The sequence below is a fragment of the Myotis lucifugus genome, unplaced genomic scaffold (genome assembly GCF_000147115.1).
Source record: "Myotis lucifugus unplaced genomic scaffold, Myoluc2.0 scaffold_88, whole genome shotgun sequence".
Lineage (NCBI taxonomy): Eukaryota > Metazoa > Chordata > Mammalia > Chiroptera > Vespertilionidae > Myotis > Myotis lucifugus.
The window spans coordinates 3730927-3747914 of NW_005871136.1; the positions used below are offsets into that span (position 1 = coordinate 3730927).

A 16988-nucleotide genomic window follows, 5' to 3' on the forward strand; every position below is an offset into this window, starting at 1 on the left:
TAGCCTCCAAGCCAGGCCACCACCCGGCAGCCCAATGCATAGCCTCAGTGTGGGGACAGGAGGAGGGGCCCAGAGGCAGCTGGGCTGCCTCAACAGCTGTACCTACAGCCACCTCCTCAGAGATCAACTCCAGCTGGGCCTGGGGTAACACGATCTGTAAGAATGTGACACTTGATTCTGCAAACAGCCCCGCTGGGCCAGGGAGCAGAGACTGTTTGCCATCCCAGAGTCACCCAGGATCTCCCGGGCCAGGCCGTTCCGGGCAGGAACCCAGAACAACACACTGCAAACAAGTTCAGCGAGGCCCATGCTTAACGGGGCTTCTCACTCGGCCCTACACGGGGCATCGGAGCTGTCTAGGTTAGTGGTCGGAAAACTGCGGCTCACGAGCCACATGCGGCTCTCTCGCCCCTTGAGTGTGGCTCTTCCACAAAATACTGACTTCTGCACATGGGCCACGAAGTTTCAATCGCACTGTACATGCGTGCGCGCAAGTGGTATTTTGTGGAAGAGCCACACTCAAGGGGCCAAAGAGCCGCATGTGGCTCGCGAGCCGCGGTTTGCCGACCGCGGGTCTAGGTGGTTCTGAGGAGAGAGGACAGTAGTCTAGAGGTGTGACTCCTGATAAGAAATCCTTCCAAAGTAATGCACAGCTGCCGTTTCCAGTTCCCACCACGTGCCCAGAAGCACCGGGCGAAGATGGAAGGGAAGCGTGAGTTCAGCAAAAAGATAGCTCCTGGGAGAAGGTGGCACTGCTGCTGCCTGGCCACGGCACCTAATGAAGTCACCCCGGGAGCCCCTCTGTGGCGCGCCCAGTGCTCTGGGTGGTTCCTGTTTGTGCTGCGGGCTCATCCTCCTGGGAGCTGTATCCCCTCCCACAGCCACGCTCCATCCCCAGTCCCCACATCGTGCCTGTTTCACGCCGGTGCGTGGCCACCCTCTCCCTGGTCTGGGGAGGAAGTCATGACGGCCAGAGAGAGGCCAGCCTGGAAAGTGACGGCCCAGGTCCTCCGTCAGCCCTCTGCCTCCTCCCGCGTCCTCCCTGAGTGCCAGACTCCAGTTGAAGCTGAATAAGTTCTGAGCACCTAACATACAGTGTGGTGATTATAGTTAATAATACCGTGTTATACACTTGAAAGTTGCTAAGAGTAGATCTTAAATGTTCTCACCACAAAAAAGAATGGTAATTATGTGAAGTGGTGGGAGTGTTAGCTAATGCTATGGTTGTAAGCATTTTGCAATATATAAGTGTATCAAATTAACAGCTACACGGTAAACTTACACAGTGTTATATGTCAGTTTCATCTCGATAAAGCTGAAAAAATTAAAATACAAAAAATAAAGCATCTACAAAAGCTTTTTAAATATGGGACAACTGGATATCCATCCACATGCAAAAAGATATTAACTTTTTATACAATATAAAAAAAGTTAAATGGGCCAGAGACCTAAATGTAAAAGCTTAAGAAAAAAATTTTACAAGAAACCGTATCATAAATCTCTCTGACCTTGGATTAAATAGCAGTTTCTTAGATACAACACCAAAAGCACAAACAAACAAAAAAAGAAACAGATAAATTGGAATTCATCAAAGTTTCAAAAATTGTGCTTGAAAGGACATCATCAAGAAAGTGAAGACAACCTACAGAATTGGAGAAAGCATTTGCAAATCATATATCTGATAAGAGACTTGTATCTGATATACAGATAATTCTTACAACAACAATGAAAAGATAAGTAACCCAATTTAAAAATAGGCCAGTTGCTCAGTGGTTAGAGCATCAGCCCTCAGATTGGAGCGTCTTGGGTTTGATTCCTGGTCAAGGGCACATACATCAGCTGCAGGCTCAATCTCTGGCCCCCAGTTAGGGCATGTGTGGGAGGTAACCAATAAATGTGTCTCTCTCACCTCTCTTTTTCTCTCTCTGTCTCTCCGTTTCCCCCTCCCCCCTCCACTCTCTCTAAAAAAAAAAAAAAAAAAAACAAAAAAAAAAAAAAAAAAACAACAATGGAAAAAAATCTCTGGTGAGGATCAAAAAAAAAAAAGACAAGGATTTGAATAGACATTTCTCCAAAAAAGATATACAAATAGCCAATAAGCACAAGAAAAGATGTTCAATATCAATCATTAAAGAAATGCAAATCAAACCCAGAATGAAATACCACTTCCCATCCACTAGGAGGGCTATAATCAAAAATAGATAATAACAAGTGTTGGCGAGAAATGTGGAGAAATTGGAACTCTCATACATGGCTGATGGGAATGTAAAATGGTGCAGCCACTGTGGAGAAGTCTAGCAGTTCCTCAAAAGTTTACACATAGAGGGTGACTATATGATCCAGAAATTCCTCTCGGGTATATAACCAAGAAAAATGAAAACATATTCACACAAAACCTTATATATGCATATTGAAAGCAGTATCATTCTTAATAGCCCAAAAGTAGAAACAACCAAATGGTCCACCAACTGATGACTGGATAAAATATGGTTTATCCATACAGTGGAATATTATTCGGCCATAAAAACGAGGGGAAAATGTAGAATGACAGCTAATGGGTAAGAGTTTGGGGGATGATGAAAATGTTCTGGAATTAGTGCTGATAGATGCACATCTTTGTGAATATACTGCACACCACTGAATTGTACACTTTAGGACTTTATGGCATGTGACTTATATCTCACTTGAACTGTTCTCTTTGTAATGCCCCGTTAATGTCTTGGGCAGATGGAGTGAGGATTCCTACCATCGCTAGCACCTCTTTCCAGCAGTGCTGTTGGGGTCAGTGTGTGTTAGAAAGGAAAGAGGGGGAACCCAAGGAGTGTATTGGGGGGTGTGAATACACTGTGGGGATCATCCATGCATTCCGTCAGCCCTGCCCTTGTCCCCTCCTTGGTGCTGGCTGCTGGGTGCCTTGCAGAGGGCGACGGGGGAGGGGTGGCCCTCAGTGTGTGTTCTCAGCGAGGACACATCAAAGGGAGACCTCCAGTGTGCTTCTGGTTGATTCTAAAGCCAACTGCGGGCTTTGAAAGTCTTCAGAGCACGGCTCTAAAAGAGCATCTTTGCCTGAAGATGAGAAAGAACGTCTGATTTCAAAACATTGAGTGCATCCCTGGCCCATGTGGCTCAGTTAGTTGAGTGTTGTCCTGTGCACCAAAAGGTCGCCGGTTTGATCCCTGGTCGGAGCACATGCCTGGGTTGTAGGCTTGATCCCCAATAGGGGACCTGCAGGAGGCAACCAGTCGATGTTTCTCTAAAACCAATAAAAATATATTAAAAAATCATTGGGTGCAGAGTGAAACATCGGTCACATTTCATAGCGTGTGCCGTCTTTAATCTAGTGGCGTGGGCACAATTACTCTTGGTTCAGTCACGCTGGGAAAGGAGTGTGGCTTTTGCCTCTCCAGGTGTGTCAGTTTGTTGACCATTGAGATTGTGGGCTTGTCTTTCCCCCTTTTTTCTCTTTGACTTGTCATTTGTCAACTGGCCAAAATAAAGGCCAAGGCATATTTTATTTATTGAGATAATGAGTAGAAGTTTATTTTTTTTAAATTACATAGCACCAAGCAGAGGATCTTACAGAGAGGCGGTGTTCACTAAGTGGCCGGGGTTGACTGGGCGGGTGGACAAGTCAGTGGGTATGTGTGTAGTAAGCAGAGTTGCTTGGACTTACCTGTGTAGCCCTTGTTTTATTGCTGTCAAATGTGGCCCTTGATTGAAGATTTTCCCTCGTGTTGTTGCACACAGACCACCACCACCACCTTTTTGGCATTTACAACTGTTTATATTCTGGGGGGTGGGCTGCCCATCACCCTGTGGCCACAGAATAAATCCCAGCTCCATCCCTTTCTCTACAGGTACCAAAGGCTTAGAATGTTCTCCTTCTACTCCCACCATGAACTCCTACTTCTACAAGTTCATGATCAACCTTCTCAAGCGGTTCAGCAGTGAACGGAAGCTCCTGGAGGTCCGAGGCGCCTTCATCATCAGGTTAGTGCCACACACTCTCCTCCTCACCCTGTGAGGTGTCCCATCCACCACTTCCTCTCTCGTGTCACTTGTCTCCTTTTCCTGACCTTTGTGTTTGTTCTTCAAAGGAACAAAGAAGGTCCCCCCTTCACACTGGTGCTGCTGACTTGAGGCAGCTCCCTGTCACCATCTTCAAACAAATGAATTCGTTTTTCGCTTGTGAGACAGTGTTTTCCTTTGAGGTTGAATATCGTCTCATTAAATGCCCTAGAGGGGGTCTTTGAGGAGTGGGGGAGTAGGTAAGCCAGATGGGACATGAGCCGGGCTGTGCCAGGTGACCCACTGCCTACACGGGGTGCCCAGGTTTGCTGGCAGCGGTGGAGCCAGATACATGAGTCATGCGAGCCTAGACCTGGACGGTGCCTGGGCCCCAGCCCCAGTCGCTCAGCGCCTCTCAAGCTGTCATCACCAGTAGCGTGGCCAGGTCTGGCCTTTTGCCACCTACTCAGCTCCAAGGAGCAGGGTTACCAGAAGAGTGACCTTCAGACCAACAAAATCTAGATCTTCCACAGGGAGGACTTCTCCGGAATAGTCTGAGCGGCAGCAGCTCTCAGCTCTGGCTGTTAGGTCACCCAGGAGGCTTAAAACAGAAGCCGATGGCTGGCCCTCCCCCATCAGTGAAATCAGAACCTGTGGGGTGATGAGGGTGTTAAAGCCGTCCAGGGTGCTTGGGGGTCAGATAGACTAATGTGGCCCCCAGGGCCAGGGAGGCTTCTGAGGCCATCGGGACGGGAGTTGAAGGAGCTTCTGGCCTGTACAGAGCCTTCGAGGCAGAGAGAAGCTTGGTGCGTTCATTTTGGCGTAAACCAGAGTTAAGGGCCAGAGGAGGCCAGCCTTGTGGGCCACACTAAGGATTGGGGGCCTTACCCAGAGGTCACAGGGAGCCCCTGGAAGGGCTTGAGCAGGGAAATGGTGTGACCAGATTTCTCTGGTTTAAACGATGACTGTGCTGCTGGGGGACGATGGGGGGAGGGGCAAGGGGTGTGTGGGAGGCTGCTGTCCAGGTGAGAGATGGTGGCAGCTGTTGGTGGAGGGGAAGAAGCAAGGGGATTTGAAAGTATAAGATTTGGTGATTGACTGCAGGAGGAATGAGGGGAGAGGGAGGGGGAGTGACACCCAGGACCCTGGTGTGCCGGCAGTGGATGGGGTGGCAATTTCTGGGATGGGAGGAGCAGGGAGGGAGGAGGGGCCTGTATTTGCATGTAAATTGCTTTGGGAACATCAAAGGAGAGGTTGAAGAAGCAGTTTCTGTACCTGTCTCTCAAAACGGGGCCTAGGCCTGAGATACAAATCTGGGAATTGATGGCATAGGCATCCATTCGTTCACTCATTCATTTATTCAACAGCTCTGACTGAGATTGGTTCTGTGTGAGGTACCATTCTGTCCTCATGTGCTTGTGGGGTTTTCATTCTTAGGAAGTGAGAACAGTCGCTGTAACAGGCAGAGTTAAGGGCGGGGGCTGAGCTGAGCCTGAGGAGCTCTGCTGTTCAGCTTGGGAAAGGAGAAGCCAGGAAGGAGGCTGAGAAGAGGGCCCGAGAGGTAGGAAGAAGCAGAGGAAAGGGGGATGGCAGGAGGCAGTTTTGGGGAGATGAGGCCCCAAGAGAGTCTCCTGGGAGGCAGGGGGAGGGAGCTGAGCTTGGCGGTGAGCGACCTGGAGAACAGGCAAAGGATTCAGGCGAAGGAGGGACAGGCCTGCCTCGCCAGAAGGACAAATAGCAGGACCGCAGAGTCCCTGCCCTCCCAGCAGGTGGCTGTGGGGGTGGGAGGGGGTCACCGCACTATTGGCATTTGGGGTCTGTCCTTCTTTGTGGCGGGGACTGTCCTTGCAGTATAGGATGTGGAGCAGCATCCCTGGTCTCCACCCACCCGCTGCCAGCAGCATCGCGCCCACCCCATTGGGACAATCAAAAATGGCTTCAAACATTTCCAGTGTCTCCCGGGAGCAAAATTGCCCTGAATGAGAACCAAGGTTCAGAGGGACAGAAATGGATTCTTGTCCTCATTGGCCAAGGGAGGAAGATTTCCCCGGCTTTTCAGCACCTCAGGCTGGGCAGTCAGTCGGGGATTGAAGTGAGGTTAGATGTGGTACAGGAGACCGCCCACCAGGAAGATGACGGCCTGTCCCCACATGAGTGACAGTTCGCTGTATGTGGTTTTCCAAACTGCAGAGGTGCCAGCCCTCTGACCAGCCCTCCTTGCCTGGAAGACTTTCGGGAACCGGTGGAGAGAGGCCTTTGGAAAGGCCTGCATAGCTACTCTCCTCCCTGGAGAACGGGCTGTAATGGGTTCTTCCATCCTCTCAGCCTCGCAGGCCCCATCAGGAGTGGGGAGCGGGAGCTCAGGGGAGTGAGCAGCACCCCCAGACTGCACCAAGCTGCAGTGCGGCTGGGGCCCTGCCACCGCCCACCTTCCCATTTACGCCTCTAGGACAGTGAGGCTTCGCTCGCTTTGCAGTGTCTCCCAGGCATCGGGCTGGTGGGAATCCTCATTTTGCAGAAGGGAAATGAGAGGAAGCCATGTACCCTTCCGGCTTGGTCGGAGCTGGGCTGCAGACCCCTGCGCTCTGCTAACGCCGCAGCTGCCACTTAGCCCCTTCTGTGAGAGGGCCGGGTCCGTGCCCTGAGGGGCTCCTCCCTCCTGGTCCAGGGCACTCAGTATAGCCAGCATGGTGACCGTTCTGCGGCTCACACCCCTCAGGGGCCGTCCCGGGGCCTCCTGGGTGAGAGCCTGGCCTCCCTCCCACCCCAAACAGCCCCAGAGGCCTCCTAGCCCTTGGCACTCGCACTGAGAACCAGGGCTGGCCCCTCACACATGTTGCCCCTCTTAGTCCTTTGCTTCAGTTGTCAGCCTGCTGTTCCTCTAAGCAGCACCAGCACCTGTCAGTCCGTGTTAAGGCCAACAGCCACCTGGCCCTTCTGGGCCACAGCAGTTCTGTGAACCTGCTGCCTGTTAAGCCAGCGTGCCAGGTCCCAGCCGGCCAGCCCAGGCCACAGTCCCGGCCCCCAGTCCGGCTGTCAGGGCGCACACCGCACAGCATCAGATGTGGAGGCGGCCTTGAAGGGGTGCTTTCCTCTTCGGCAGAGATTGCTGGGATGAGCCCTCGGGAGCGTCAGCCTGCCTGCAGGCTTCTCGTCTCATTTCCTTACGCTCTGCTGAGGGCTCCAAGGAGGAGCGTAATAATGGTGCATGCCGACTGCTGAGAAACAGTAAATGATCAAACCCTCCAGGTGTTACTGAAATTATAAGTTGCTCCTCTCAACCCCCAAGACCAGTCATTGAAAAAAAAAGGGAAGATTCTTCTGGAAAACCACGTCTGTGGCAGTGTGAGCTCCAGGTCCCGGAGCGGCTGCGTGTCTAGAACAAAGCATCTGGAGACAGACATCTGGTGGGGGGTCCTGGCGTTGAGGAAGATGCCTGACTTCCCTCGGGACCCAGAGCGTTTCCTCTCCCCTCAGCTTTCCCAGGCTGCACCTCCGAGGGGGTTGGGAATGGGGCCCCGAGCTCCAGCCTGGGTGGGTTGGACATCCTCTCTGGATCCAAATGGCCTTGTTTCTGGTGGACATAACAGTGTATACGCCTGTTGAGTTTGGGGAAGCCAGTGGCTCCAAAACCTCATCTCAGCCAGACTTTGTGGGAACTGCTCGCAAGTCCACACATGGAGGGAAGACAGGACAGGGTTAGGGGGTGCTGAGAGGGAGCTGGTACCGGGCACCCCCAGCCCTGCCCACACCCACACCCACACGCTCACCCTCCACAGGCGTGCAGCCACTGGGCCTCCCACAGGCACCCAGGGCAGGATTAGGAGGGAGCTTCTGGAGTGAAACTGACGGGTTCGAATCCAGGGTCCTCCAGTTTTTAACTGTGCAACCTGTGTCCAGGGCTGGCTTGCTTTGCCTGTAAGACGAAGACGGTGGTGCTGCCTGTCGTTTGCGGAGAGGGTTACGTAGACCGTGCGTGTTACAGCTCTCCGCACAGCTCGGTAAAGGGGAGCTGTTCCGCCTGGCGATGTGGCCTCGCCTCCCACGGTGGGCTGTGTGGAGGGGAAACCAGACTTGAGAGGGTGAAATAATTGAACCTTCTGTGCCAACAGCTGGCTCTGGCGCACCGGGCCTGCTGCCCCAGCACCCAGGGCACCCACCGCGGCCCAGCCCCTTAAAACAACTCTGCCCGGGTGGGTGTTGGTGTACATTTACTTCCCTCTTCCAGCCTCTTCCCACCCTCCGTGCCAGTGCAGGCAGGACAAGCGCGGGCCTTGTTTTCCCATGAACCGGTCACTTATGCTGCGGAGAAAAGGCGAGGAGGGAGAAAACGCAGCCTCTTTGATAAACTGTGATATGAACTCCAGCGTAATCCTACAGCTGGGGTCCTTACAAGGCCTGCTGTGTGCTGGGAAGGGAGCGAGAATGACAACACCCCCCCCCCCGGCCGGGCGCGGGGGGGGGGGGGGGGAAAAAAAAAAAACTATTTTCTTCCCCTCCTCTCCTCCTGCCGCCTGGCAAGGGGACTGGCCGGAGAATGCTTCTGTTAACCCAGCGACTCTGCTGTGAACGCGAAGGCGCCAACCCCAGCCAGCCCGGTTGATGGTGGGTGAGGTCCCAAGCACCCTCCCCAGGAAAGCGGTGCCTCTAAGCGGGCGGGTGTTCAGAGAGCACAGGCTGAGGGCCCACGGGAGGTGGGGGCAGTCACGAGGCTCCTTCCGTGAGACCCAGGCCCCCCACTCCCTCCCCCGGGTTTACATAAGAGCCCTGTGTGGAGTAGGGAATTGATTGGCCGCTGAGGTGGGTGGTGGGGCAGGGGAGCCAAGGCCGAGGAAGCCACTGGAAACTGGCCTTGTTTTTCGTTGCAGGGGCTGGGGGGAGGGCCTCGAGAGAAGAAGCCCTTTCATGCTGATTGGGAAATTCCACTTTGCTATCCTTGTGCGTTCCGCCTGGGAGACAAGCCCTGGCTGGGGCAGCCCACACCCGCTGGTCTGCCTGACTCTCCTCGCTCTCTGTGGCCTCTGTCTGCACCTTGACTCTGTCGGCCTTTATAGGTGCCACCTTAGCTGCCCCAGGGGCATTGGCCAGGCCCCCAAAGCCCATGTGCCGAAGCTAATAGAGGATGAGTCACAGTGAAGTGGCATCAGAAAAGCAGGCTTTGCCTCCGGCCCTGGCCTGCAGCAGAGGGCTTCTAAGAGATCCCACTTGGACCTCTTCCTCTTATAACTCAGAACTGAAATAAGTTGCTGTGACAGACACGCGCCAACCTAAGTCTGTCTGCTGGCAGAGGCCGTGGCCCACCTGCCCGGGAAGAGGCGGGCTGCGATCTGTGATCAGTCGTGGTTGTGTTGTTGGCCCCCAGCTGCGGGAGGAGCTGGACATTGCACAGTCTGGGGAGTTCTCCCAAGGAGTGGCCTGCGTCCCTCTCAGGAGCTTCTCGCAGGTCTTGGCGTTAAGCCCGTCGGCCCAGCTCCTTGTGTGACACTTCGGGAGCTTTCCACAGTCGCCCCCCTCCCCGGGGCCAGGGCTGGGGTGCTTTTGTTGAGATGCAGGACATCAAAGGGAGTGTGTGGCAAAAGCTACTTTGTTAGGTGTGGGGGTTTTGTAATCCTCACCCAAGGATATTTTTCCATTGATTTCTAGAGAGAGTGGACGAGAGAGGGAAAGACAGAAATAATGATGTGAAACACATGGATTGGTTGCCTCCTGCACGAGCCCTGACCAGGGCCCAGGCCGGGTAGGAGCCTGCAACCAAGGTATGTGCCCTTGACTGGAGTCGAACCCAGGACCCTTCAGTCCACAGGCCGACACTCTATCCACTGAGCCAAACCGGCTCAGGTGCAGAAGCTGCCTTGTACAACCAGCTCTTGGCGCTGACCTGGGACTGCGCTGAGGGAATGAATGGCAGGCATGACCTGACACGCCAGAGAAAGAGACTTGCCTCAAAGATAGAAAGATGTCCTTGTGAAGGGCAAAATTCAGGGAGCCCTCCCCCCTCTATTCCCACTGTCCCTAATCCGTGGTGAAGTGCCAGCTTCCCAGCACCTCATGCCTGTGATCCGGGGGTGACAGGGAGGGCTAGGGACAAGCCGGTGACTTTGCTCTGCCTCCTCCAAGCAGCCCCCACACTGTCCCTGTAGAGCCACTGTCCTGCAACTGGCCCTCCCTGTGGAAGCGACGTTTCCTTTGGAACGGAAGCATGTGTTGAGCCTTGCTCGGCCAGGCTGGGATTAATGAGGGTTAAAGGGTGGGGGAGTCTAGCCAGAGGGAGCCCTGCACACTGTGCTCTGGGAGTCTGGGAGCTTTAGAGGGAAGTGTCCCCACGTTTCAAGGGTCGTCCTGGATCCCTGTGATGGGGGAGGTGGAAGGAGGCAAAGAGCCCACTCGCTCCGAGCTGGGCTTGTGGGAGGTTAGAGGTCACGGGTGAACTTGGCTAGGGGAGGCATGTGACCCAAGCAGCCCTCCTCCCTTAGAGCCAGTCCTTTGCCCCAGCATCCTGAATCCCCTGGTGGGTGAGGACTCAGGAACCATTCCATGCCCACCGCCCAGGCATGCCTTTTGGACTCCTCATCACATGGGTGCCGGGACCTGCTGGGCCCTTGGATTAAAAGACATCAGCTCATCCTAGCCGGTTTGGCTCAGAGGTTGAGCATTGGTCCGCGGACTGAAGGGCCGAGGGTTCAATTCCAGTCAAGGACACGTACCTCGGTTGCAGGCTCCATCCCAGCCCTGGTCGGGGTGCGTGCGGGAGGCAACCAATCGATGTGTCTCTCTCACATCGATGTTTCTCTCTTCTCTGTCTCTCCCTGTCCCTTCCACTCTCTCTGAAAGTCAATGGAAAAATATCCTCAGATGAGGATTAGCAACAACAAAAGGCATCAGCTCCCCAGCCCATGACTCAGGCAGCGAGGCAGCCGGCAGGGCCTGGGGCGTGATTGTCAGGAACTGTTGCCAGGGGCTAAGGACTTGGAAATTAATTTCTTTCTGAAGTTTGAGGGGTCAAGTTTCTGGGTAGACTCTGCAGTCCTCTGGATTTGTCTATATTTTACCTAAAGATGCCAGGAATCGAACAGCTTTGACCTTGGTAAGTTAGCTTGGTTACTCAGCAGTAGCTGATGAGTATTGCCCTGTCGCATCGTGACAGGTGGTAGATTGGAATCAGCCCCTAGAAGTCATTTCCACCTCCTGCCTGTGGGGCGGGGCTGCATCTGAGCCAGGACAGGCACAGGGCGTCCTTAGTTTTCAACGTGCGTTAAACTCTTCGGGAGCAGGAATTAAAGAGAGTGTGTCCTGTTCACTCACTGGAGGTGGTGTAAACCTGGACCCCCTCAGCTTAGGTGTCCTCGGGCGGCCTGAAGGCCGGTTCTCCCACAATGGTGGTTTCTTTTAGCAGGTGGCCCCAAAGATCACACACACACTCACACACGCACGCATGCACACACGTGCATACACACACACACACGCGCACGCATGCACACACGCACACATGCACGCTCTGCCTTCAGAAAAACCCACACGGGTCTGTCACGTGCAGTTTGTGAAGGGCGCCCAGCCCCGCTGCCCCTTCCACACAGGGGAATTCATGGCTCAGCGCAAATGGTTGCGCCTGGGAGGACCCTGGCCTGGGGCACCCTGCACCACTGGACGTCTCTCGGGCTCTGAAGGGGGTGATGGGACTTTCTGCGGCGGTTCTCAACCTGTGGGCCGCGATCCCTTTGGCGGTCGAACGACCCTTTCACAGGGGTCGCCTAAGGCCATCCTGCATATCAGATATTTACATTACGATTCATAACAGTAGCAACATTACAGTTATGAAGTAGCAACGAAAATAATTTTATGGTTGGGGGTCACCACAACATGAGGAACTGTATTTAAAGGGCCAGAAGGTTGAGAACCACTGCTTTAGAGCTTTGCAGCTTCAGCTCCAGGAGAGCTCTGTTTAATTCCCCTGCAGTGCCAGAGCATCTGCGCCCACTCCCTCACGCCGAGGGGGGGCGGCGTCACCAGCCAGAGACCCAGAGCCGGGATCCTGCTTGTCTTCCAGACAGTGGTGGTGGAAACCCATTTGGGAAAACCACCCCAGTTTCCAGTCTGGACTTTGCTTTCCTCAGCCCTCATCGGGAAGAAGCTGGGCTCTCTCATGGCATCTCCCTTTCACCCAGCATCGTTCACCGCAGGAAACCCCCACACACCATGCTGGTGTGACCTCCTCCTCCTCCTCCTCCTCCTCCTCCCCCTCTTCCTCCTCCTCCTCCTCCTCCTCCTCCTCCAGGGCTCATCCTGCTGGCGGCCACCTCTCAGGCAGAAGGGAAAGGCTGAGTAAATCTGTGTCCTTCCCCGTCTTCCTTCCAGGCCCCCAGCCCTCCAGGCTCCTGTGGTCCATTAGCCTGGCCTACTTCCGGTCTGAAATTAGATGACTCAGTCTCGTTGGAACTGCCTGGCACTTGGACAGTGAATGCCTTTCTTGGTCTAAATCTCCAATTTGACTCTTGCTCAAGAGGACATGTCTCACCCGCTCCTTCCCCCCAGATTATTTGTTTCTCCCTCTGGTTTATCAGTCGCTCACAGCAACCCATGTTGGCCATCTCTGAAGCTGAGCCGAGAGGGACTTCAGGGGCACGCCAGTCTCTCGATTCCCCTAGTCCTCCACCGGCGTCCTGTGCCATTGAGCCTCACCTCCCACTCTTGCCTTTCAGATGCTGCTTTCCTAAGCCCTAAGCTTTACATCTCTTTCTCCGCTTCTTCAGAAAGGGCGCCCCATGCCCCGCCCCCAGCATGTGCTGCAGTCTCGCGTCCAGCTGCAGCCGTCACACACGACCATTTCCCCGAGCTCGGGGCCCTCTGAGCCTCCTTGTTCCCCCAGAGAGTGTCTTCTGGAGCCTGATGGTGTCTCCATTACGCCCTCAGCCTTGTCGTAGGAAAACCAGTGGCCCTGGATGGGCCCGCGGCCCTGCCCCGCCTTGCCGCCTGCATAGGTGGCCCTTCCTGTGCAGGGAGACTGTCGGCAGACGGGACCCCCAGCCCTCCGTGTTGCTTCAGAGAGCAGTCTCAGAAGCTCTGCCGTGTCCTCAGGCGTTTAGGCTTGTTCTCTGCTCAGTTTTGCCATCTCTCTGGCAGAGCCCTCTCTTTCTTAACACGGAATACTTTTTGCTTCCGTGCCCAGATCTATCTTTCCTTTTCCTGATCAAGGCAAGGTGGCAGCCTTGCTTCCCTCCCTGCCTCAATGCCGGTGATGCTTTGTTAATGTAAATTTTCACTGAAGAGCATACTATTTACAGGTGTACAAATCGGTCAGTACCGTGCACTGCAGCTCGGTAGCCATTTAGTGGCTGCTCAGTTTTTGCTAATTGGCTGCACCCATGTAAGGAGCACTCAGATAAAGAAGTTGCTCAGTGGTTAGAGCATGGGCCAGAGCACCAAACAGTCGCTGGTCCTATTCCCAGTCAAGGGCATGTACCTGGGCTGCAGATTCGATCCCCAGCCCGATTAGGGCATGTGCAGGAGGCAACCAATCGATGTCTCTCTCACATTGATGTTCCTCTCCCTCTCCCTCTCCTTCTTCACCTTCCTACCTCCCTTCCACTCTCTCTAAAAATCAATGGGGAAAATATCCTTGGGTGAGGATTAACAACAACAACAACAAAAGAAGTGGAGCATCCAGAGGGTCCCTTCCATGTCTCCTCCAGTTACTGCCCTGCCCTCCTCCCCAAAGGAACCACTGTCCTGACTGCTAGGTTCATTTTACCTGGTTTTGAACTTTATATAAACGGAATCATACGGTTTGTACCCTCTTACAAAGTCTGGCTTCTTTTGACCCACCTTATGTTTGTGAGATTCATTTGTGTCACATGTAACAGTAGTTCACGTTTCTGTAGAGTACTCCGCTTATGGAAACACCATGATTCATTTACCCATTCTGCTATCAATGGGCATTTGGGCTGTTTTCAGTTCGGCACTATTATGAATGTCTTTTGGTGAACATATGCATACATGTCCCTTGGATGTAGACCTCGGAATTGCTGGATCAGAGCCCACACATATGTTTAGCTTTAGTTGCTGCACCAATTCCCACTCCCACCGGAGTGTGTGAGTCCAGTTGCTCACATCCTCACCCACCCTCGTGTCATCGGGCTTTGATTTTGGGCCATTCTGTTAGGTGCTGGTATCACCTGGTGGCTTAAATTTGTATTTCCCCGAAGACCAAGGAAGCTGGAGAACTTCTCGTTGCTGGTTGGCCGTTGGGATATCTGCTTTTGTGATAAGCCTGTTCAGGTCATTTCCCACTGGGCTTTCATTGTTTTTCTCACTGATTTGTGGAGGTTCTTTCTGTATTCGGGATTGCAGTCTCTCTCAGATGCATATACTGTAATTATCTTCTACTCCTGAGTGCTCCCTACATGGTGTATTTTGATGACTAGGAGTTCTTTATTTTTAACGGAGCCCAGGTGACCAGTTTTTCCGTACAGCTAGCACTTTTTGTTTTGTGGTGCTTTTCCAGGGGATTAGAAGGAGCTCATGAGAGCTAACCATAAACCTGCCTGATTCTGGTTGGTATTTGTTAAGCCTCCCAGTGAGCTGACACTGAGTATAATCCGCCTAAACCCAGCATCATTACTCTCGGCTCTGGACAGGGTCTTGGAGGTCACCTAGCTCAGGCTGCTTGTGCTTGGTCAAAACAAAGACTCCGAGCTACCCTCCACCCCAGCGGCTGAATCCCAGGGGCGCTGGAGCCGGGAACCAGTCATCTATGTTGGCCAGCACTCTTGTGTGGCAGGAGGCAGGAACCCAAGTCAGAGTCGCCAAAATGAACAAGGGGCCTTCACTGGCCTGTGCAGCCAAACCAAGGCCAAGGGCAGCAAGACCCAGGACCTGGGGTTTCTCTGTGGCGCCGTCTCTCTTCTTGACCCTGGTTTGAGGTCAGCCTTGTTGTTTTAGTTTCTTCAAGTGGCAGAGGCGTGGCCACCGCATCACATGGCCATCACGTCTCTGCAGGTGATGCTCTGATTGGCTCAGAGCCACAGCAGCCCCAAGAAGGGAAGCCCACGAGGAGTGGGGAGCAACAGCTCTCTGAGCAAAGGGGCCGCGGTCTCGGGAGAAAGGGGAAGAGGTGCTGAGCAGTGGGCCACAGGGGCCCGCCGTGCGGCTGCCGTCCTGAGCAGTTCCCTTGCGTGATCATCACGATCTCTGCTCGTCCTCGGGAGGTTAAATGACTAGCAAACGTGCTTGGAAGGGCCTGGGCCTGGTCACTGCATGTGCACCAGTAGCAGCTGTGATGGCATCGTGATGAGTAGCATCCACCCTCTCCCCAGTGTCCAGAGAGGGGAGGCCCGGGGGCAGGGTGGCCTGGCCCCCTTCTCCCCTTTCCAGCCCTCGCTCCCTCTGAGGCAGCCTCAGGCTCGGCTCCTGAGAAGCAGATGTTGGGCTTGACTGTACTTTCTCTTGTTTTCTCGAGATTGGTAAGACAGGGAGCCGCTGAGCAAGCTAAGACTTGACCCCAGGTGTCTTCCCTTCCTCTCCCCCTCCCCCAGCCCTGCTCAGAGCTGCCCAGTCAGGACTCCTGATGGCATGTGACCAAAAAACACTTCTCACCCTTATGTTGAAAAAAAATAAAGGTGGTGTTCCATCAGGGACAGGACGGCTCATTAAAAACTAAACGTGTACAGCGAGAGCCCTCAGGACTCGGTCTCCCCCCTCACCTCCACAGCTGGCTCTTCCTCCTCTGCCAGCCCATCCTGGGCAGGCCGTCCACCCACCCGGTGGCAGGAGGGACTCCAGCAGCTCGTGCCCACTCCTGTCACTCAGCACCCAGCCTCAGCAGCAGACCCGGCTGGGGTCCAGTGGGCCTGTCACTGTGGCCAGAGCGCACCGTGCTCTGATGGTCCAGGACGGGTCGTGTGCCCACCCTCAGGTACAGCAGGAGGAGCAGTTGTTCATGGGGAAACACGGTACTGCAGCCAGAATCCCAGGCCACGAACGCTGGGGAGGAAGACGGAGCCAGTGTCCACTTAATGGTCTCGGTTCAAGGGCCCCCTGTGGCGGCGGCAGAAGGAGTGACACCCCACCACTCTCCAGCAGCCACATCCTCATCCCTCCGTGAAGGCGGGGGCAGGGGGCTGTGTGAGGGAGCCTAGACCTTCCCAGAGACCGCCATGAGGGTGGGGCGTGGGGGCGTCCCTTCCTGACGGGAACATGGCACCTTGCCAGATGCCAGACTAGCGTTGTCTGCTGTGTGGTCAGGTGTGGAGCTGGGGTCAGACACGGCTGCTCAGAGCCGGGCAGTGCTTGGAGCCCAGGAGAGTCTCGGTCTGCATTTTAGGCTCCGTTCCGAGGGGCCAGGAGGGACCTTACGAGTCAGCTGAGTTCTGTCCCACAAGGAGGACACCGGGGCTCTGATTTCTCAGGAACTGCTTACCACGCGCGGCCTGTGTGCGGGGCAGACCCTGGCGCGGTGGCAGACGGTACTCAGGTGTGACGGAGCATTCCAGAGGACAGAGTCGGTCCCGCAGGGTCCTTCTGTGACTCTTCCTGGAGCAGGCGGCCCTGGGCACGCACGGACCCAAAGCCGGTGCCTGCCTTTACAAGGTGGCAATCTAGTGACAGGCAGACAGGCGACCAGTGAGAAGAAATGTGCGTCCCAGTGTTGTGATTTGTGCTCTGGAGGAAATGGGGGGGGGGGGGCGGGGGGCTCAGGCTCAGCCTGGGGAAGGCGGGTGCCCACGGCCTCAGCGGTGACCCAGATCCCATGTTTCTCAGAGCAGAGACATGCCCTAGTTTCCCTCTCCTCGGGCTCAGCCGAAGCCACGCCAAGAATTGGCTTTTAAAGGCTGCCCGAAATGTGGTTCGGAGCCAGAAAAATCCTTTTAAAGCCAGTGCATTTTTAACCTTGTTGAAATGCTTTACTGAGGGAAAATCAAGGGGGGGGGGGTTTGGGATTTTTCCTTCCCTCTTTAAATTTAGATTTTTTTTACAAATTTGGGCCC

General features: G+C 54.4%; 1 protein-coding gene and 1 long non-coding RNA gene across 2 annotated transcripts in view; one reads left to right on the forward strand and one right to left on the reverse strand.

The window, feature by feature from the left end:
- Window positions 1–16988, forward strand: part of VAC14 (Vac14, PIKFYVE complex component) — a 98113-nt gene that overhangs the window by 57964 nt on the left and 23161 nt on the right. The window contains exon 14 of the mRNA XM_006091207.3: window positions 3858–3990. Coding sequence (XP_006091269.1) covers window positions 3858–3990 — 133 coding nt within the window. The remainder of the gene's footprint in view (window positions 1–3857; window positions 3991–16988) is intronic.
- The window catches only part of LOC111826529, a 2896-nt gene continuing 1516 nt past the window's right edge, over window positions 15609–16988 (reverse strand). The window contains exons 2-3 of the long non-coding RNA XR_002829871.1: window positions 16421–16598; window positions 15609–15984 (exon numbers count right to left, since the gene is read on the reverse strand). This is a non-coding gene — a long non-coding RNA (uncharacterized LOC111826529). The remainder of the gene's footprint in view (window positions 15985–16420; window positions 16599–16988) is intronic.